The sequence below is a fragment of the Canis lupus genome, chromosome 1 (assembly GCF_011100685.1).
Source record: "Canis lupus familiaris isolate Mischka breed German Shepherd chromosome 1, alternate assembly UU_Cfam_GSD_1.0, whole genome shotgun sequence".
NCBI lineage: Eukaryota > Metazoa > Chordata > Mammalia > Carnivora > Canidae > Canis > Canis lupus.
The window spans coordinates 108,553,544-108,574,906 of NC_049222.1; the positions used below are offsets into that span (position 1 = coordinate 108,553,544).

The following is a 21,363-nucleotide window of genomic DNA, read 5'->3' on the forward strand; positions in this document are numbered from 1 at the left end:
CGCCCCAGTCCTCCCGGGAGTCTCGCGCCCGCTCCGCCCCCTTCCCTTTGAAGCACGCGGACAAGGAGACACTTCCGCAGCGCATGCGCTGCGCTCAAACAAGGGGAGAGAAGAAAGGCTGGAAGATTGCGCATGCGCAGTTGAGACAGCGCGTTAGGGGAAAGATGGCGTTCGGTGACCCAGGCTTTGCGCGCATGCGTCTTACTGTAGGCTGAAGCCGAACCTTAGGGACCCAGGACGCCTTCCTACACATGCGCAGGAGGCTCAATGACAGTCGAGCGTTGGCTAAGGTGAGGGAGAGGGCGGAGGTTTGCATGGCCGGGGGAGGGCCGCCTTGCACCCCCTAGGTAGTCTTTCCGACGATCTCCTATGGTCCTCAGATCCACCTGCCGCCTAGACCCCTCAGAAGCCCATTGTACCACTGCAGGGTCTCTGGGCCCGAAAAACGCCCCAGGATTCAAGACTAATGACCCCTGCTTGGGGCGCCGGCCAAAATGAGCATTGTGGGAGGGCACAAGGCAAGACGGGCTGCAAGATGGGCAGATGGGCTCGGCGCCCTGCCCGGGGCAGGGACAGCCCCTGGAGGTGGAGAGGGTGCGTTTCCTTTAAATGGCCTTTGACCCCTGTCCTTTTCCCTCGTTCAGGCTCCAGGGGAAGGGTCTGGCCATGCTGCATGTGACCCGGGGGGTCTGGGGATCCAGGGTCCGAGTATGGTCCCTGTTGCCCACGCTCCCCGGGCCCCCCCGGGCCCTGTCGTCACTGGCGACCAAGATGGGGGAGTACCGCAAGATGTGGAACCCCACGGAGCCCCGCGACTGGGCCCAGCAGTACCGCGAGCGGTTCATCCCGTTCTCCAAGGAGCAGCTGCTCCGCCTCCTAATACAGGTACCTCCGGTCCCGGGTCCAAGAGCCGGGGGACTACGACTCCCGGCAGGCATCGCGGCGGCACAGCCCTGCGTGCTATAGAAGGCTGTTCCGGTGCCTCCTGGGAGTTGTAGTTCCTTTTCCTCTTCTCCCAGGTGGGCGTGGCGTTGGACTGCAGGGACAGACCTGTGAGATGCTGATGTAGCAGCAATTCTGGATTTGTTCTGGGAGCTTGAACAACCCTCTCTGGGGCATGGTTTTGATCTCTGCAAAATGGGCAGAATAATTATTCTCATCATAACTATTACCACTACTTAGTAATAATTATGCCAGCGAAGATGTAATCATAATTATCACATTGTTTGAGCTCTTACTGTATGGCACAGTGCTAAGCATTTTCCACGCCTTGTTGAATCTTCAGAACAACGCAGTAAGAGAGAGACTACTATTGTTCCCATTTTACAAATGAGGTGACTGAAGCAAGAGGAGAAAGAAAGTTACTTACTCAAGGCCATGTTGTTGTGGCCCACGTTAGAACCCAAATGGTCTGACTCCAGGGGAGGGCAGCAACTATGGTCTCTGATGAGGCGTTAGGCACCTGCTCTACTCTGAAAGTCATGATCTGACACCAGAGCTAAGCTCTTAACTGACTATCATCATCCTACTTGTCATTATAGAGGATTATCGTTCCTTTAAAAATCATTTATTGAACACCTTTGTATGTACTAAGTAAGACCTGTGCTAGACTTTATCCACAAGCACACACATAGATATCGACACACATACACAAACACACAGGTATGTATATGAACACAGAATTGCATCAAATTCTCACCATCACTCTCTGAGAAAGAGGGTGTGATCCTCTGTTGCTGATAAGGGGAGAGGTCCAGAGAGATGAAGACATTCACTTAGAGCACCAAGATGGGAAGCATAAAGAGGCGATTAAATATGTGTGTTCTGGAGTCAGGTAGGTCTGGATTAGAGTCTCAGCTTCTCTTTATACAAACGTTGTGGCCCTCAGCAAGCGACTTCCCCTGAGCCTCAGTTTCTCTTTCTGAAAAGTGGGTGTGATAATTCCATCTCTGTACAGCCTCTGGAGAAAAATATGCCAACAAACAGAGGCTGGTACACAATAAGCATTGTGTGAATGTCAGCGAGTGAGTGTCAAAGCGGGAACTTGATCTTCTAACTCTTTCCACTGTCTGTTTTCTGCTACACTGGGCTGGCTCAGTTTCTTGGTCAGTAAAATTAGCTGTCCCCCACCCCAAGCAAAACAAGATCTTAAAAAGCCTTGGTCATATGGACTGCCAGAGAAAGAAATCCTCCCCAAGAGGAGGGGGAAAGAAGCCTAAAGAGAAGTTTTGCTTCCTGAGGTAACAGGAATTCCACTCCAGCCCTGCGGAGAAGGCAGCTTTGGAGGATTTTGCAGCCCACGTGGACTTCTGCACCTTGTTCCACTACCACCACACCCTGGCCCGGCTGCAGGTGAGGACCAGGCCCCTTGAACCTTGATGTGCTTGTTAGCTTATCCATCATTCAGTAAAAATCTTCTGAGCCTCTACTTGGAACCCGGCCCTCTTTTAAGCACGGGGGATGCAGCAGTAAGTGGAACAGATGAAGCCACGTCCTTGTGGAGCAGGCACCCGGTTGGGGAGATAGATGATTGATAGATAGATAGATAGATAGATAGATAGATAGATAGATAGATAGATAGATATAAAATGGAATGCCCCAGAGCCATAAGTGCTGTGAAGAGCAATGGAGCATAGTAGCAGGATAGAGCAGGATGACATGAGGGCTTGTTTTAGGGTGATCAGGGAAGGCTTCTCTGAGGAGGTGACAGGTGATTTAAGACCTGAGTAAAGACAGAGCCCAATGGATATCTGGTGGCAGGGGTGGGGGTGGGGGAGGTAGGCACATTTCAGGTGGAGGGAAAAGCAAATGCAAAGGCCCTGGGGGTACATATGGAGAGTTGGAAGAATGGGGAAGGGAGCATTGTGGCTGGAGGGGTGTGAGTGAGGGAGAGAGGGCAGGAGATGAAGGCAGAGAGGGATTGAGGGTACACTGTTGTCTGGCCCTGTGGGCAGTGGTGAGGACTCCGCTTTGACTTTAAGTTAGCTGAGAGCCACAGGAGAGCTCTGTGCAGAGGAGGGATGTGTGATTTAGGTGTTAACAGGAACCTTCTGGAACAGACTGTCAGAGGCAGGGAGATCTATTCAGAGTCAATTATGTTTGTCCAGGTGAGGGATAATGGCAGCCCCAGCAAGAGTAATAGCAGTGGAAGTGGGGAAAAGTGGTCAGACGCTGGTAATGGTTGGAAGGGATCAGCATTTGGCTGTGCGGGCGGGCAATGAGGGAAAGGAAGAAGTCAGGGGGTGCCTCCAGCAGTTAGGGCCTGCTCCTCTGGAAGAATGGAACTGCCATTTGCTGAGATGCGGAAGACATGGCGGGGGCAGGAGGCAGATCTGTGGGGAAGACGCGAACTCAGTTTTCCACTTGGGAACCTGAGATGCTTATTAGACAGCCAGGTGGAGAGCCAGGTGGCGCTAATATGGGCTCTGGAGGTCGTGGGAGGGGTCTGGGCTGAGCAGGAGCCCCTGGGAGCATATAAACGGTACTAAATGAGATCATCAGGGGGATTAGCTGAGCCCTGGGACATGCTAGCCTTGAGATCAGGAAGGGGAACTGGAACCCGTGAGGGGGACAGCCAAGGAGCAGCCAGAAAGAGAAGTGGAACCCCAGGAAAGAGTAATGTCGGCAAGCCACATTCTCCACATCCTCCTTCCCCTCTCAGGATCCTGGCTGTGTCGGATCAGTGATCAGCCTCAGTGATTTTCTGTGCAGGACTCACAGAGCTCAGAAAAGCTGTAATGCTCACAGTAATAGTTTATTACAACAAAAGGATAGTGAACAAAATCAGTAAAGGAAAAAGGCCAGGAGGTGGGGTCCAGGAGAGGCCAGGCAAGCTTCCTGTTGTCTCTCTTAGAGGAGTCTTGCAAGATGACACTTAGTTCTCTTACCAGTGAGGTGTGCCAGCATGCATGGAGTATTGCCCAGGGAAACTCACTGGAGCCCTAGTGTCCAGGACTTTTTTTTTAAGATTTTATTTTTAAGTAATCTCTGCACTCAGTGTGAGGCATGAACCCACAATCCAGCTGCGCACCCCACCTGGTGTCCAGGATCTTTATTGAGGGTCGGTCAGCGTTTGTGTGGCTGACTTCAGTCACCAGCGCCCCTCCAGAGGTCAGACGGCTACTTCCTGGCCCAAGGTCCCACCATAAATCCCATTGTTAGCCTAGACTAGCTGCTGTGGCCCAAGGCCCCAGGTAAAACCAAAGATTCTTATCAAGCACATTTCCAAGGGCTTAGATAGTTATCTTAGGAGCCAGTCAAGGGCCGGTCCTTTGGAATGTTCAGGGTTTGGACAACCCAGGCCTTCTAGTCAACCCTTTACTGCACACCGCCACTGCCCTCCTGTGCGTTCCCTCTTTGCTTTGAAAAGTAACAACAACCCCTGTTGCTAAGCACTCACCCTGGGTCAGGCTCCTGGACTTCTTCCTGTGGCCTGGAGAGGCAGCTGCCGTTAGTTCCATTTACAGAGACAGATACTGAGGCTCCGGGAGGGCCGGCTGGGGCCAGAATTTGCACCTGTGTCTGACTGCCTCTGAGCCCTAGCCTGGGGTCCAGGAGAGGCAGGGATTTTGTTTATTTATGTATTTTTAAAGATTTCATTTATTTATTGTATCATAAGATACACACATAGAGGCAGAGACATAGAGAGAGGGAGAAGCAGACTCCCCTCTGAGCAGGGAGCCTGATGTGGGGCTAGATCCCAGGACCTGGGGATCATGGCTTGAGCCAAAGGCAGATGCTTAACCAACCATGCCAGCCAGGAACCCCAAGGCAGAGCTTTTAAAAAATGTTACTTAGAAATCTATCATTTTGGGCAGCCTGGTGGCTCCCCGGTTTAGCGCCGCCTTCAGCCCAGGGTGTGATCCTGGAGACCCGGGATCGAGTCCCACGTCAGGCTCCCTTCATGGAGCCTGCTTCTCCCTCTGCCTGTGTCTCTGCCTCTCTCTCTCTCTCTCTGTCTCTGTGTCTTTCATGAATAAATAAATAAAATCTTTAAAAAAATCTATCATTTTATTCTATAAACATTTAATATGTAGAGACACAGAATACATATACAGTGAAGATTATTCCCACTAAGGCAGGAGGTCTTATTTAAACTGAGATGCTAAGAGGAGAAGAGCAGGGTAGAAGCAGAGGCAGGTGAGACACACCATAGGGGACCCTTACTGGTGACCTAAGTCCCTTGAGGAAACTGCCTTGTGCAGGAAAAGAATAGCTGACTTCATTGTTTATGAGCTACGCTAGTGACCTTGGCAGGTGACCTCTCTCTGCACCTCCTTTGCCTTGTTTATCATTGAATTCATTCAGTGGGTATGTATGTATGTATTTTATTTTATTTTATTTTTTTTAAAGAAATGAGCTTTTTTTAAAAAAATTTAAAAAATTTTTAAAATTTATTTATGATAGTCACACAGAGAGAGAGAGAGAGAGAGAGGCAGAGACACAGGCAGAGGGAGAAGCAGGCTCCATGCACCAGGAGCCCGACGTGGGATTCGATCCCGGGTCTCCAGGATCGCGCCCTGGGCCAAAGGCAGGCGCCAAACCGCTGCGCCACCCAGGGATCCCTATTTTATTTTATTTTTTTATTTTTTTTTTGTATGTATGTATTTTAAAGTTTGATTGATTGATTGATTGATAAGAAAGAGAGTCAATAGAGAGAGGAGCAGAGGGAGATGGAGAGAGAATCCCAAGCAGGCTCTAGGCTCAGCACAGAGCTCAACATGGGGCTCGATCCCACAACGCTGAGATCACTACCCAAGTGGAAACCAAGAGTCTGACACTCAACTGACTGAGCCACCCAGGTGCCCCTCCGTGGATATTTATTGAGCACCTACTGTGTCCTCCAAATTGTTCCAGGTCCCAGGACATAGTGGTGAGCCTGACAGATGTGTATCTCTGCCTCATGGGATCACATTCTAGTGATAAGATTGCCAGATAAAGTAGAGAACACCTAGTTTATTCCTTTCCGACTGCTGCCATAACAGATTACCATAACCTGAATGGCTTCAAACAGCAGAAATTTGTTCTTTCAGAGTTCATGAGGCTAGAAGTCTGAAATCAAAGTGTGGGCAGGATTCATTTCTTGTGGAGGCTTTGCGGGGGGACTGTCCCCGTTCCCCTCTCCTAGCTCATGGTAGCCGCTGTCCTTGGCCTTCCTTAGCTGATAGAAACAATAGTTCAATCTCTGTCTCCTATCTTCTCATCACCTTCTTCTGCTACTCTGCATGTCCTTCTCCGTCTCTTATAAAGGACACTCTCATAGGATTTAGGGCCCACCTTAATCCAGGATGATCTCATCCTGGGATTCTTACCTAATTAGACCTGCAAAGACCCTATTTCCAAATGAGGTCATATTCTGAGGTTCTGAGGAGACATGAATTTTTAGAGGACACCATTCAACCCTCTGCATCCAGTTAAATTTGAATTTCAGATAAGCTATGAATAATTTATTTTGTAGTATAATTATGTCCTATATCATACAGCCCTCAGATATTGCATGGGATGTACTTAAACCCAAAAAATTGTTGGTTGTTGATCTGGAAATCAAATCTAACTTGGTGTACTGATTTTATTATTTTATTTTATTTTATTTTATTTTATTTTATTTTATTTTATTTTATTTTATTTTATTTTATTATCTATCTATCTATTTACTTATTTTTGCTAAATCTGGTAACCCTAATTAAGAAGAAAAAGAAAGCAGGAATGTTTTGTAACTTTAGGTAGAATCGTCAGGGAAGGGCTCACTGAGGGGGTGACATTTGAGCAGAGACCAGGAGGAGGCAAGAATGAGCTATGAGATCTGCAGGAACAGTAAGTGCAAAGGCCCTGTGGCAGGAGTGTGCATGGTGTGTAGGAGAAACAGCAAAGAGGCTGAGTGAGCAATGGGAAGACAGCTAGAAATGAGGGCAGAGATGAGCCTGGGGCCCAGATCCTGTAGAGCCTCCTGGGGACAGTGAGGACTTTGACTCTGAGTGAGGTGGAAGCCACCAGAGGGCTCTGGGCAGAGAGCTGTGAACTGACTTCAGTGACAATAGGTGCCCTCTGGTGGCTGCCTGAGGAATAGATTGGGTTGGGGCTGCTGAATGGGAACAGGGAGACCAATGGTCTGGCCATCACAACAGTCCAGGGGGTGAGGGTAGCTCAGGCCTGGAGTAAGTAGAGTATGAGAGGGTGGTGGTGAGAAATGGTCAGATTCTGGATCTGTTTTCAATGTGGGGCCATCAGGATTTGCTAATCGATTCAATGTGTGAGAAATAGAGGAGCCCAGGCTTTGGGCCTAAGCACCTAGAAGGATGGACTTGGCCTCTCCTGAGCTGGATAGGGTGGTGGGAGAAGCAGGTCTGGGGAGGAGTGTCGGGACCCCAGTTTGGGATGTAGTGGGTTTGAGAGGATGTCCATTAGATGCCTGCATGGAAGTGTCAAGAGGCCTGTCAGACATCTGCGGGCAAGCACTGAGTGGGCTCTTGGCGTGTAAGTCCGGAGTTCACGAATGACATCAGCAGCAAATTCAGGCCTGTACCTTGCCCTCAGGCAGCTGAGCTTGGGTGGTGGGGACAGTTGTGAGTCAGACACTCTCCTCTGATGAGCAGATGGATTCAGACAGTGAACTCACTGGACATGGTTTGTTGCCAGTAGATAACAAAGCTGACCTTGGCTTCTGTACCGAACTGTGTGCAAATTGAAAAAACGTGCCCCTTGCCCTCTTCTGATGCTGCGGTGTCTTATGGTAGTTGCTATCCACATGCGGCTGTTTAAATTTGAGATCATCAAAATTCAGAAATTCCATTCTTCCATTGTATTCACCCCATTTCAAGTACCCAGTAGCCACTTGTGACCAGCGGTAAGCTATTGGATGGTGCAGATCTAGATGTTTCTATCATTGTTCTGTTGGATGGTTGCTGCTCTATAATCTTTATTTCCATCTGAAAGGGTGACTGTTAGGATAAATGTATATGTCTGCAGCATCTAAAATGGTACTTATTAGATCTGGCACCGTTGTGCAGTATACACTCTGCCCAACCTTACAAGGCAGCTCTGCTCAGCCTAAAGAGCAGAGGAAGGTTTTTTGAGAGTGATAAGGGAGCTGGAATATTATAGAAGAATAGGATTTCAGTAGTGGAAAGGGAAAGGGGCCCGGAGAGTTTCTTAACAGCTGGTGCAATGTCCCTCTGCCTGGAGGAACTTACACCAGTGTGGCTGGTTGTTGAGCCCCCAAGGGGGATTGTGGTGTTAGGTCCTCAGAAGCCTTGAAGGACATGGAACAGAGCATGGTCCTACTTCATCAGGGCAGTAGGAGCCTTGGAATGATTTTAGCAGGAGATCAACATGGTTAGATGTGTAATTCCCAGTATGCCACTTCCTGGCTGTGTGACCTTGGGCAATTACTTAACCTCTCTGTGCCTCAGGTCCCACATCTGTAAATGAGGATAACAAAAGTACCATTGTCACATGGTGAGACCGTGTATACCTGTTTCACACAGTCCCTGACACTATATAAACGTGCACTATCATTTATTATTGCTGTTGTTATGGTTTGATAGAATCTTGGCTGCTGTGTAGAAGACAGATTGTTGGGGGTGAGGGAATTTGGGGAGATCATTGAGAAGGCCGTTAGACTTATCCGGGCAGGAGGAGGAGATGGTGGTGTGGATGGGGCAGGGCTAGGGGGCAAAGTGGCGATCCATTTTGGACGATAGAATCAGCAGAACTTGTTGTGTGGGGGAAAGGAGCAGCAGGGGTCACCTGTGATATCCAGGTTTCTGGCCCGGAGTCCTGGGCGCAGGTGGATGTGAAATGCCCAGAAGAGAATCTGACTCGCAGCGGATGCCTGATGAATGCAGATTTCTCTCTCCTCCAGCTCTGAGCTTCCCTCCCTCTCAAACTACAGCTCAGTCCTGGAAGTAGAATTTCTCAAGGTCACTCTGTGAGTCCGAGAACTTGGCTTGTGGGACCTGAAGGACTTCTGGCACAGGTCGTTGTTCTCAGCTGGAGTCCGTCCTCCAGGCAGCATTCCCCAGCCCTGGGAGCTCCTTCAGAAGGGGATTTGCAGGGCACCTGGGTGGCTCAGTGGTTGAGCATCTGCCTTTGGCTCAGGGCATGATCCTGGAGTCCCAGGATCGAGTCTTGCATTGGGCTCCCTTCAGGGAGCCTGCTTCTCCCTCTGCCTATGTCTCTGCCTCTCTCTGTGTGTCTCTCATGAATAAATAAAATCTTAAAAAAAAAAAAAAAAGTAGAAGAAGAAGAAGTAGGGAATTTGCTAGGCTTGGCTGACCTGCTCGGTTGTTTCCACGGCCCGGGGCCTTCCCACCTCCAAACTTTTGCTAAGGGTGTTCCTCCCACTTGGAGTACCTCTTTCCTTCAATTCAAAATTGTACCTAGCCTAGACAAGTTCCTCCTTCAGGCTACCTCTCCTGAGAGACAGGCTTGTTTATGTGCTTGTTAATGGGCTTGTTTTCTGGGTCAGTGACATCCCTGTGAGGCTCACTGTATGGTCTGGGGCAAGTCATCTGTCATCCTGAGACAAGCACAGGCCAAGCACCAAGAAACTCACTGCCTTATTCATTCATTGAGTCAACAACTTTCAAAAAATATTTATTTATTTATTTATTTATTTATTTATTTATTTATTTATTCATTCATTCATTCATTCATTCATTCATTCATTCATGAGAGACACAGAGAGAGGCAGAGACACAGGCAGAGGGAGAAGCAGGCTCCCTGCAGGGAACCTGATGAGGAACTAGATCCCAGGACCCTGGGATCACGACAAAGTCAGATGTTGCTCAACCACTGAGCCTTTCAGGTGACCCTGAGTTAACAATTCTTGTATGTATTGTGTGGGGGGAGTGGTAGGTGCATAAGATGAGGTGGGTGGGGTGGAACCCCTTTTGTGGGCCACCTTGAAGGTGGTGGGACAATTGCAGCGGGGAGCCACTGTGGGGAGAGGGTGTGGGATCTGTTTCTAGTCTAAATGAGCTCTTTGTAGCAGTTTCATGGAGAGTGCTTTAGAAGTGGCCAGAGAAGAAGCAGGGAGAACAGAAGCCCAACATGATTGTTGAGGTAGGAGGAGAAGGTGGCCGGATGAGAAGGTGGCCATGGAGACGGAGGGTGGGGATGATGGACTCAAGGGTGACTCAGGGGTTCTAGCCAGTGAACTTGCTAAAGGATTGAATGGTGGGGGGGGGGGTGGTGCAGGTAGTGAAGAGAAGGAAGGAATCAAAGATGCCTCCGTGGGATACCTGGGTGGCTCAGTGGTTGAGTGTCTGCCTTGGCCTCAGGGTGTGATCCCAGAGTCTCAGGATCAAGTCCCACAATGGGCTCCCTGCATGGAGCCTGTTTCTCCCTCTGCCTATGTCTCTGCCCCTCTCTGTGTGTCTCTCATGAATAAATAGTCTTTAAAAAAAAAAAAAAAGGTGCCTCCGAGATCTCTGATGAGAGCATCTGTAGAATTGGGTAGTGCTGTTTCCTGAAATGAGAGGCTGGAGGAAGGAGAGGAAGAAATGGAGCATTCTCCTTGGGTCATGTTGGATGTGAGATGCTGTTTCCAATAGGGAAGGGGTGAATCAATGCAGAGATTGTTGACTATGAGAGAAGAATCCCTGAATGGCGTTTTTATTGAAAGATGGGGACAGGGGGATGTGACCTGTGGCTCAACTTGCTGGCTTTGAGGTGATTGACATCCAAAGAGAAATGTCAACCAGAGAGTTTGCATGAGTCAGCATAAAGGCTTAGCTGCTATAACAAGCAGATCTCACCACATGATGGTTTAAAGGAAGTGGAGGATTATTTCTCTCCCACCTGACGGTCCTGTGGTAAGTGGCCCAGGGTTCCACATGAGGCTGTTCTAGGACCCAGGGTCCCTCCATTGTGTTGCTGTGCTGTTCCTTTAGAACATTTCCTTCACCCCCCTGTGCTCAAAATCAAGCTGTGGGCAAAGTGGTGTTTTCAGCTGGATGAGACAAATCTTCTGGCCACATCCAGACTCAGGGAGGCTGGGAAACTCATTCTCTCCATGCCTGCCTGTGTATCCCCTTCCCCTCCATGACTGGGGAGAGGAGGAGGATAGATAGATGCTCATGCCCCAGTACCGGATATTAAGTCTGGAATCTGGAGCCTGGGTCTGGGCTAGAGATGCAAAGCCGCAAAGAGATGATACCCAGAGATGCCCAGAGTGGTGTTTTAATGAGGTGACTCAAAGTGAGCTGGAAGAGAGGAACGGGGAGAGGACCCAATACAAGCCTCGGGGCACCCTGTTACCTAAAGCGTGGGCCAGGGACAGTCCCTCATGCTGTGCAGTAGCCCAGTTTTCTTCCCTCTGACTCTCTCCTCAGGCCTTGTATGACCCCATCAACCCCGACAGGGAGACCCTCGACCAGCCTTCGCTTACGGACCCCCAGCGTCTGTCCAATGAGCAGGAGGTGCTTCAGGCCCTGGAGCCCCTGCTGGCCCAGGCTAACTTCTCTCCACTCTCTGAGGACACTCTGGCCTACGCTCTGGTGGTCCATCACCCTCAGGATGAGGTCCAGGTGCCTGTCTTCCAGGGGAGAACCAGAACTCCTGGGAGGCCTTGGGGTAGGGATGGAGCCTTTGGGAAGCAGAGGCTGCTGGGAGTTGTCCTGAGCACAGAGCATGAGCCCATGGAGCATTTTTTGGTTAATTCGAATAAGGCACCTCTTTCCCAGTCACCGTACTGCCATCTGTTGGAAAAGTATCATAATATACCAAGCTTCTTAGGCCTAGATACCTTAACACCATCGGCCAGAAAAGTGTAATAATAAATAATACAAAAAACGTTTTGTCCTTAAAGTCAACAAAATTATAATAAAAATACTAAAATCTTCCAAAGTCCCCCATTTTAGTGATTTTTTTAAGACTTACTTTTTTTTTCTGAAGTCATATTTTATTGTCTGAAATTGGGATATGACTTATAAGTGGTGGTATGGCAAAGTTTGAATTGGCAATACTTTCCCTTTTTTAGTTGCTTCGTAAAATAAGGAATATCCCACATTGGTGATCATAGTACAATATATAAATGTATCAAAGTAACATGTTATGTACCTTAAGCTTACACAGTGTGACAGGTCATATTTATTCAATTAAAAAGTCATAGAGTATCTTAAAATCAGTAGCCTCTTAGATTTTCGGAAATGTGGTAATAAAAATGACTATGAAGTAAATGGTGCCATCGTGCATAGTATGCTTTGTGCAGTATACAACATGAGCAACTATATGTGGCCACCCTGCCTAGACATTGGGTGATGATAAGCCTTGGAGAGGAGTAGAAATCCTTGAAGGGTGGGGCATCTAATTCTAGTAGCCTGTACTCTCACCCCAGCCCATGCTAAGCTGCCTCTGCTTCCTTTGTCTCCCTCGCCAGGTGACAATAAATTTGGATCAGTATATCTACATGCAGTTCTGGGCCCTGGGCCAGCGAGTTGGGCAGATGCCCCGTAAGTCCAGCGTGGGCTCCAAACGTGGCTTCTTCAGCAGGTCGCCCCCCACAGAGAGGTGAGGCGGCCCCTGTTCCCCAGCTGCAGCGAGAGGGAGCAAGGTTAGAGTCGAGAGGGGACTGACAGGTCAGTGTTTGGATTTGGGTGTCTGGGGCCTGGTGAGGGAAGTCAAGAAAGGGGTGGGGAGATCACCCAAATGCTGCCTTTTCTTCCCAGGGAAATATAAGAACTACAATGCCCAGGGGAAGAGAAAGGGTAGGGATACTTCTTGTTTTCCAAATGAGGACGGCTGAGGCTCAGAAAGGGACGGTCACATTCTGAGAAAATGGCACAGCAAGGACTCTGATGAACATCATATTTTTAACAGAGGCTATTCTAATACAGAGCAGGGTCAGGAGAGCTGGATATCTTGGGCCTGTAAATTACCCAGTCTTTTCTGGAAATCCATTTATCGGATATGGTCACGAATCCAAAAAAACAAAACAAAATAGAACAACCCAAAGACAAAACAAAACAAAACCCAAACCCCTCATATCCCTAGATGCCCCTCAGTAATTCCACTTCCAAGAATCTATTCCAAGGAGATATTTATACTTGCAGACTGTGTGTTTAATTATCTATCTCTCACGCTGGACTATAAGCTCCACAAAGGCAGCGACTGACTCATCTTGCTGTCTCTCCAGAGCTTAATAGCATGCCCTGGCTCCTAGCAGCCACTCTAAATTAAAAGTAGACTCCGAATTTGAAAAAGAACAAAAAGCTTTTTATTCAGCTCTCCTTTACCAAGTACACGAAACCAGAAGCAACCTCTGTGTCCAGTAACAGGGGATTGCATTATTTAACTGATGCCCTGTTGTTGGGCACTTAGTTTACTTTGCATTTTCCTCCCACCACCATTAAGTAGCCTTTGCAATGATCATGTGACTACAGAGGTAGAGAGTGTCCTGGGGCTGGAGGGGCTCCCTGGGGTGGTCCTGACACCTCCCCACCCCCACCTCCCGTCTTTGTTGTCAGGAGGTACTTTAAGCGGGTGGTTCTGGCAGCCCGAACGAAGCGGGGGCACCTGGTGCTGAAGAGCTTCAAGGACACGCCGTTGGAGGGTCTGGAGCAGCTGCTGCCAGAGCTAAAGGTGCGCACATCCGCCATGCAGCGTGCCCTGCTCAACCTCACGCTCTTTGTCTCGGGCATGGCATTGTTCGTCAACGTGGGCATGGTGGTGCTGACAGACCTCAAGATGACCACCTCTCTGCTGCTACTACTCTTTGCTATTTTCATGGGCCTGCGGGCCTCCAAGGTAAGCAGACTACCCAATGTGCTCCCTGGGCCCCTGCTGCTGGGTGTTTGGCCAGAAGGTCAGGCCACCCTATAGTTTTATTTCGTGCGTTATTCCTGCTTTGTGTCATTCCTACTTTCCCTCCCTCCCTCCCTCCCTCCTTCCCTTCCTTCTCTACCTTGTGTACCCCAACATGACCTTGGGCAGGCTTCTTGATCTCTCTGTGCTTCCATTTCCTCACCTGGAAAATGGAGACAAGAGTAAGACCTGCCTTGTAGGGTTGTATGCCCGAAGATTGTTTTCCTGATGCCATGAAAAGCACGGGGCACAGTGCCTGGTGTGCAGTAGGCGCTGTATGAGTGTTCACAGCCAGCCATTAAGTGCCTGTTTTAGAGGCAGTTTTAGTAAATTGGTGAAGTTGTTTTAGAACTGGACTGCCTGGGTTTGAATGGAGCTCTTCTATCTTCTAGCTGTGTGACCTTGAACAGGCCACTTAACCTCTCTGTGCTTCAGCTCCCACACCTGGAGAGTGGGGATGACAAGAACTTAATGCATACAGTTGTTGTGGGGATTAACTGGATGAATATGTATGTGATGCTGAGAACAGAGCCTGGCATATAGTACAAAACCTACTATATGAGAGCTATGATTATTATTATTACTATTTTTTTTATTTTTTTTTAAATTTATTTATGATAGTCACAGAGAGAGAGAGAGAGAGGCAGAGACACAGGCAGAGGGAGAAGCAGGCTCCATGCACCGGGAGCCCGACGTGGGTTCGATCCCGGGTCTCCAGGATCGCGCCCTGGGCCAAAGGCAGGCGCCAAACCGCTGCGCTACCCAGGGATCCCTATTATTATTACTATTATTGTTATTATTATTACTAACTGGGCTGTTGTTCTCTGAATCTGGGCTTCCTCATCCTGGCAGGGTTTCTTTATCACCAGGGGAGCTGTTTTATAAATGCAGCCTCCTGAGCTCCAGCCCAAATGGACTAAATAGGAAACTCTGGGACTGGGTCCCAGGAAACTATATTTTTAACACATTCCCTTCCTGATTCTGCTACATGTGAGTATTTGGCTGCTTCATACAGCTGCGCAGGTTGTTCACCATCCAAGGATTCATGGCTGAGAGGATAGGGTGGGGGCTGAAACCTCACTTGTGCCATGTGGGCTGTCTCCAGGCTGAGTGGGCCCCAGAGGGGCTGCTTATGACCCATTCTTCCCAGGGCTGGCACTGGCCCCAGTGGTGTGGACTGGTATGTGGCGTCCATTGTACTTGATCATTCACTCCCTGGCTCATTGGTTTCCAAGCTGTTTCCAGCCATCCCAGCGAGGTCTTAGGAAGACTGGTAATAAATCCCACAGATAATAGCCAGGCTGAGAGGGTCCAGGGCTGGGAGTGGGGAGATAGCAACTCCTGCTGAGGCCTAGGGGTCAGATGGGATTTAAAGGAAGCTTTGAAAGGGGAAGATTCTGGTGGAGAAGGGGCTGAGCCAGCAGAGCTTGGGGAATCTCACAGGGCTGGAGTCCGGGGTACAGGGGGGAGAAGTGAGGCCCCAGAGGGTGTCAAGGGACTTGAATGGCAGAGTATGGACCCTAGGCTTTATCCACAGAGCAGCAGTTGCCATGGAAGAGTCACGAGCACAGAGGGAGTGCAGCAACCATGAAAGGGGTGGGGCTGTGAGGCCAGTGGCCTGGAGGTGCTGGTGAGGGGTGTCAGCTGGTCTGGGGGGGCACCCAGAGTCCCACCTCTCTGAGGCCCCAAGGGGCTGTGGAGCCTCAAGCGCTGCAGGGTCCAGTGTAAAACCATGTTCCCTAGTTAATTGAGTGCATCCATTAAATATTTTCCCACGCTCCCGGCTAAGTGGCTAAGCTCCAATCCTTAAATGTGGGTCCTCTGAGCCTTCTTCCTACATTCTCTTGTTCCTTCCTGTGTGTCAGTCACTCCCAGATATCTGTCTCTGATGCAGGCTTTTCTCCCAGTGTCCAGACCCCTGTCCCTACCTGCTCCCTCGACGAGTGCCTAAGCCTTTCCTACGGACACTGCATCCCACTGAGCCCAGGATTCTTCTTCCCTGCACCCCCTTCTTCCGAGTCCCTGTCCCTGTCTCAGATCAGATGCCTGGGCGCTGATTTCACTGCAGTACACCCATCCCTCTTTCTGCCCCATGAAAGAGGATCCATTTGTGTGGTTTCCACAGGCAGCTCTCTGTCATCTCTTAGATCTGGGGCTCCCCACTCTGCCTGGAGCTGGCCAACTCAGGGGCAGTCCCCCCTGGGGGGCCCCTTACAGGCACCTCCAGCAGCAGCCCCCTGCCCCCACCCCAACCCTGATCCTGGTTCTCTATCTGTAGAATGTCCTGTGCCCCCAGTCACTGGCTAGACCCCAGGAGATGGCCCTTGCCCTGCCCCCCAGTCTGTTAGTACCCAGCCTGTCCTTCCTGCTCCAATTCTGTGCTCCTCTCATTCCCTCTGTCCTAGCCCCAGCCCAGGTCTTCCCAGCCTCCCTGTCAGTCCTGCCCAGCCCTCCAGCCCATCCCAAGGGCCCCAGAGTCGGCCTCTCTCCTTGCTCGCAGACTGGCCCCAGAAACCTGTTTCCCCAGCCTCATGCAACACAATTGTGTGCTCTAGCTCCACCAAAATATACTGCCAGCACCCCCTCCTCCTGCCCACTCTGCCGCTCCCCGTCACTGCTTTCCCCTTTGCGGATGCTGTTCCCTCTGACCTCAATGTCTTTTCTTCCTGGTTGGGCTGACCATCCTCTGCTCACTCTTTATCCTCAGCTCAGAGGCTCCAGGAAAACTTCCCAGCCTTCTTGGGCCCAGGGGGTGCCCCTTGTGGGCTCCCGTCATACCCAGGCTGAGCACAGAGCAGGCCTGGGGTTGCTGAGAAGCAGGTATCCCAGAGATGTGTCAGGGCTGGTCCTGCCCTGCAGGGAGAGGTGCGGGGCACGCGGATGGACTATCTAACAGAGGTTGCAGTGGCCCCTGCGGGAGCCTGCCAACACAGTTGTTCATCTGTGGGACAGTGTCCACCCTGAACCTTGAGAATGTAGCAGTGAGTATTTTCTAAGAACAGACCAGGGGTGACTTCGGTTGGGCTGAGAGAGAGGGCAGCCTGGGGTAATGTTCTGGGTAAACTGGCTCATCAACATGGGCTGCATTCAGAGAGCAGGAGCAGGAGGTGAGCGGGAGAAATCTTCAGGGGCCAGGCTACGCATCAGGCCAGGGAGTGTGGACTCTCTGAGGGCACTGGGGAGCCATGACAGGGCTGTGAGCAAAGGAAGAGCAGGGTCAGCTCTGGGGCTGTGTGGAGACAGACTGGAAGGGGCAGATGCAGGCAGGAGGAGGCCATGCACCAGGCAGGTAGGAGAGGAGGGGACAGGGCCTATGTACTGAGAGCAAGAATGCTGCCAGGGGTCTGGCCTGTGATGGGATAGATGGCGAGGCCCAGATCTGGAGCCCAAGAAGGGAGAACCGGTAGACAGGGAGGTGGGATGAGGGGCCATGGTGGGTGTTGAAGGGAATACCCAGGTGGCAGCTCTTGTGTCCTCTCCGGGGAGAGAGGGCTGGCCTGTTCTTTGTGCCATGGAGTAGCATGAGCAGCCCACTTAATGTCTGAGAAGTCGACTGCACGAGCTGGCGGGAATAGATGCAAAACCCCGGTGTTTCATCCCAGACTGTCCCTAACAGCGGTTTCCCACATCTCGCCTTCCACCGAAGAGCTGGTGATTGGTTCCAACGCAGGGACACACTGACCGTGCAGGGCCTGTAACAAGGCAGAGCACAGGCACACACAGCCATGTCATCGGTCCTGGGCAGGTCATTTGAGCGATTTCACCTTGGGTCCCCATGTAAGATGGGCAAGCAGCCCGTGCCTTTAAAAGATGGCACTGAGCTTGGAGTGTGGACAGATGAATATTCTAAATATTCCGTAGTGGCTCATGTTGCAATGCCTGTTATGGGCCTGGCACAGTGCCTAGCATCTCATAAACCTCATGTTGATTTCTGGAACCTTTCCTATCCTCCACCTCATTCCACTGATAGTGCCCCCTGAGGATTTAGGTCTTAGCCAATGGCTCATAGCTGGCCGGGGTGGGGGGGTGGGGGGCACAATTGGGCCTGCCCCCAGGCATCCTGACTGTAGGACCCAGCAGGCTGGAACTCATTTTGTAGATGAATGGAAGAATTGGAATGAAGGTGTTTAGTGTGAGCCTCTGGGGGCACCTGTGAGCTCTCTCCTTTCCCTCCGTAGGGACACCAAGGATGGGGTAAGGGATCCAGGTGAGGAGGGGGCAAAGGGTGGGGGAGGGGGCCACCTATTAATAGGCAGCTGGGCCCCAGACTTGCCCCTCCCCCAGTCTCCTTACCTTAAGAGGCTTGGAGTATTTGTTTTCTGTTGACACTTCTCTTGACAATTTAATATTTAAAATCTTTTTATTTTTATTTATTTTTATTTTTTAAGATTTTATTTATTTATTCATGAGAGACACACAGAGGCAGAGACACAGGCCGAGGGAGAAGCAGGCTTCTCGAGGGGAGCCCGATGTGGGACTTAATCCCAGGACCTCGGGATCACGCCCTGAGCTGAAGGCAGATGCTCACCACTGAGCCACCCAGGCGTCCCTAGAACCTTTTTATTATGGCAAACTTCAAACAAATGCAGGAATAGAACAGCACAGTGAGCTCCCATGTAGCCAGCCATTCAGCATCTATAATTCTCTGTAGTCAATCGAGTTTCACCCAAAGACACCCCCTGCTCTCCCATCACTGGGTTATTTTGAAGCAAATCCTAAACATATCGCCTGGAAATACTTTAGTATGTGTCTAAAAGATAAGGACTTAAAAAAATAATCATAACAGAAAGTTCCAAGGCTAAGGCTCAAATCGTCTGGAAATCCTTGAACAAATCCATTAATAGTTGGCTCAGATAAGCAAACCAGTGAAGCGATTGCTAAAAGCTGTTGGTGGCCTCAGAGTCATTGGGGTTAGAGGGTGTGTGTGTGTATGTATGTGTTTGTGTGTGTGTTAAAAATACAAATATCCAGGCCCCGGTCCTGGGGACCTGAACCCAAGAGGTCTGGGGAAGGCCATGGGAAGGACCAGCCCAGCATTGAGTAACTGGGATAGGGAGGTGGTGATAGTGGTGTATGGGCGGGGGCATGGGGTCCCAGGGGACACTGCCCCTCCCACCCAGTTCCTCAGCTGAGCCCGTGGGTGCTGTCCCACCTGCAGATGTTCGGACAGCGGCGCAGCATGCAGGCGCTGGAGCTGGCACACATGCTCTACTACCGCAGCACTTCCAATAACTCGGAGCTGCTCAGTGCCCTGGCCCTGCGGGCACAGGATGAACATGCCAAGGAGGCACTGCTGGCACACAGCTTCTTGGCCCGGCTGCCCCGGGGCGCACACGGCCCGTCTAAAGGTAGGACTTGGCCCTGGGGCTCTGGTACCCTGTACCAGGTGGCCCTGCCCTAAGTACTGCCCCGCCACTGCCCCCCCATCCTTTGCTGCCCTGCCCCCATCCCATCTCAACCCAGCATTGACATGGCCCCACTTGGAACAGATTCCATCCTGTCCCTACAAGGTCAAGACATTCCCCTTTCCCCTCACTGAGTCCCAAGTGATCCCCACCCCATTGAGACACCAACCCCAAGCTGCAGACCCAGCACTCCCAGCTCCCACTGGTGAATCTGACCGATTTCTGAGGTGACCTCGGTGGGCAGCAGATGAGACGCCCCCCAACTCTGCTTCAGATATTGATAGACCTGGTCCCTCCTTGCAGTGACCTCCCTATCCTGATCTTATCCTGAAAAGGGTCTTGGATCATCAGACTCCTGGTGTGGCATGCCCTCCTGTGCTGGCGACTTCCCTAGCGCTTCTTCCAAAAGAGACTCTTGTCCCCTCCCTATGTGAGCCTCAGGATTTCTCCTTTTCTTTTTCTTTCAAAGAATTTTATTTATTTATTCATGAGAGACAGAGAGAGAAAGGCAGAGACACAGGCAGAGGGAGAAGCAGGCTCCATGCAGGGAACCCAACGTGGGACTCGATCCCGGGTCTCCAGGATCACACCCTGAGTTGAAGGCAGTGCTAAAATGCTGAGCCACCTGCCAACAGAAACCTCCATCTGGAACAAGAGTCCCTGATGTCCTTAGATGAGAGCCCCAGAGCTGGACCCTCCTAGGCCATGTCCCATTTCCCTGCTAACCTCAAGCGTACCCCTAGGCTTCTCCCAAACCCAGACCCTCATGTTCCTTGCCCTGTGCCCTCCCTGCTGGCCCTTCCTGGCCCTCCCAGGCCCCGATCACCTCCTCACAACATCTCTTCTTTCCCTGCAGAGACCTCCCAGTGGCTCCAGTCGGAGGTAGAGAACTGGCTCCTGGCCCAGTCAGGCTGTGCCGTGGCCTTCAACGGAACTCGGGCCCTGGCCCACCTGCAAGCCCTGACCCCCAGCATTGGGATGTTCCCACCCCCGGGTCTCCCCAAGCTAGACCCGTTGCCTACGGTCATTTCCGAGGCCCCCCAGCCAGCACCTAGCAGTGAGGAGCCTGGAGGGAAACCTCCGCCCAGCCTGGCCTAGCCACCTGCTGAGGGGCTAAGCCCCGCCTCCTCCACGATAAGCTGTCAATCAAAGCTACCATGCTTCGCCCCGCCCCAACTTCCACTTACCAACGGCAGTCACTTCCGTTACTGTATTCTTAAAGGAAGCCGGCGATTGAGGCAGCCTACAGTTGCTAGGCACCCCTGAACAGCCAATCAAAGCTTCTTGGCTCTGCTTCTAGGCCGCCCCTTAGTCCCAAACGGAGTTCGGCTGAGGAGGAGTGTCAGCCAATCACAGCCGTCCGGTGCTGCAAACCACCAGGCACCGCCGTTGAACTGTACTCTCCCGAGGCCATAGATCACTGTCTTTTTAGCCCGCTCCGGGCAAGATGCCCAACGCGTCCACCAAGGCGGAGCCCCAGTCTGCAGCCAATGGGAGCGGGTCAGCCCAGCTCTCTGGCCAACTGCCAATGACAGCTGCTGGGCACTCTCCATCCGAGGCTGCCAGTTGTCGCTGCATAGGAGCAACCAATCAGAACGTCTAAAGGAAACCTAATCTTTCTGTCAATTGCCGCTGCTCAAAAGGCAGGTCAACTGCTGATCAGCTGGTCCAGGCTCAAGGAGTTGGGAGCCTTGTGTCAGGCACACGGCCGTGGGTCAAGAGGAACCAGAGACCATCCTCACTTCAAGACTCATGTCCACTCAGGCCCCAACAACCTCAGGTGCCTTCGCTGCCCAGGTCCCTCACTCTTTCTGCAGAAACTACCTCGGTCTGGATCTTTCTTCTACCAGTGGCCTGTGCAATATTTATTGGTCTGTCAATTTCTCCCCTGTCCCCTCTCCCAAAGGAATAAATCATGTTTAATAAATCTAAATGAGTCTGGTACCTGCAGGGGTCAGAGAGAAGGAAAGCATCAGAATCCTGGAAAGAAGACTCCGTCTTGCTGAAGGCATTTGAGTGGGGCCTAGGCAGAGAAAGCTGTAGTCCTAAGCAGAGACTGGGTTGGAAGTTGGTGAAATTGATTGGCGGTGGGTAACAGAAGAGGATCTTAGAGAAGACCTGGTTCCTGAGAAGAGGCCCTAGTTCCCCAAAAGAC

General features: G+C 51.0%; 1 protein-coding gene across 1 annotated transcript; it reads left to right on the forward strand.

The window, feature by feature from the left end:
- The first annotated feature begins 128 nt into the window (after positions 1 to 128).
- On the forward strand, positions 129 to 21,141 carry TMEM143 (transmembrane protein 143). Its single transcript, XM_038528369.1, has 8 exons — positions 129 to 290; positions 645 to 885; positions 2,248 to 2,352; positions 11,334 to 11,528; positions 12,380 to 12,510; positions 13,467 to 13,746; positions 18,962 to 19,151; positions 20,065 to 21,141. The coding sequence occupies exons 1-8, from the start codon at positions 268 to 270 to the stop codon at positions 20,304 to 20,306; spliced, it is 1,407 nt and encodes a 468-aa protein (XP_038384297.1). The 5' UTR covers positions 129 to 267; the 3' UTR covers positions 20,307 to 21,141.
- Positions 21,142 to 21,363: the final 222 nt, after the last annotated feature.

Bases quoted from the DNA above. Each gene is read 5' to 3' on its own strand.
- TMEM143 (XM_038528369.1), top strand. From the start codon at position 268: ATGACAGTCGAGCGTTGGCTAAG. The intron at 12,511-13,466 runs GTGAGGCGGCCC...CTTTGTTGTCAG, and splicing joins AGGTCGCCCCCCACAGAGAG to GAGGTACTTTAAGCGGGTGG. The intron at 19,152-20,064 runs GTAGGACTTGGC...CTTTCCCTGCAG, and splicing joins CGCACACGGCCCGTCTAAAG to AGACCTCCCAGTGGCTCCAG.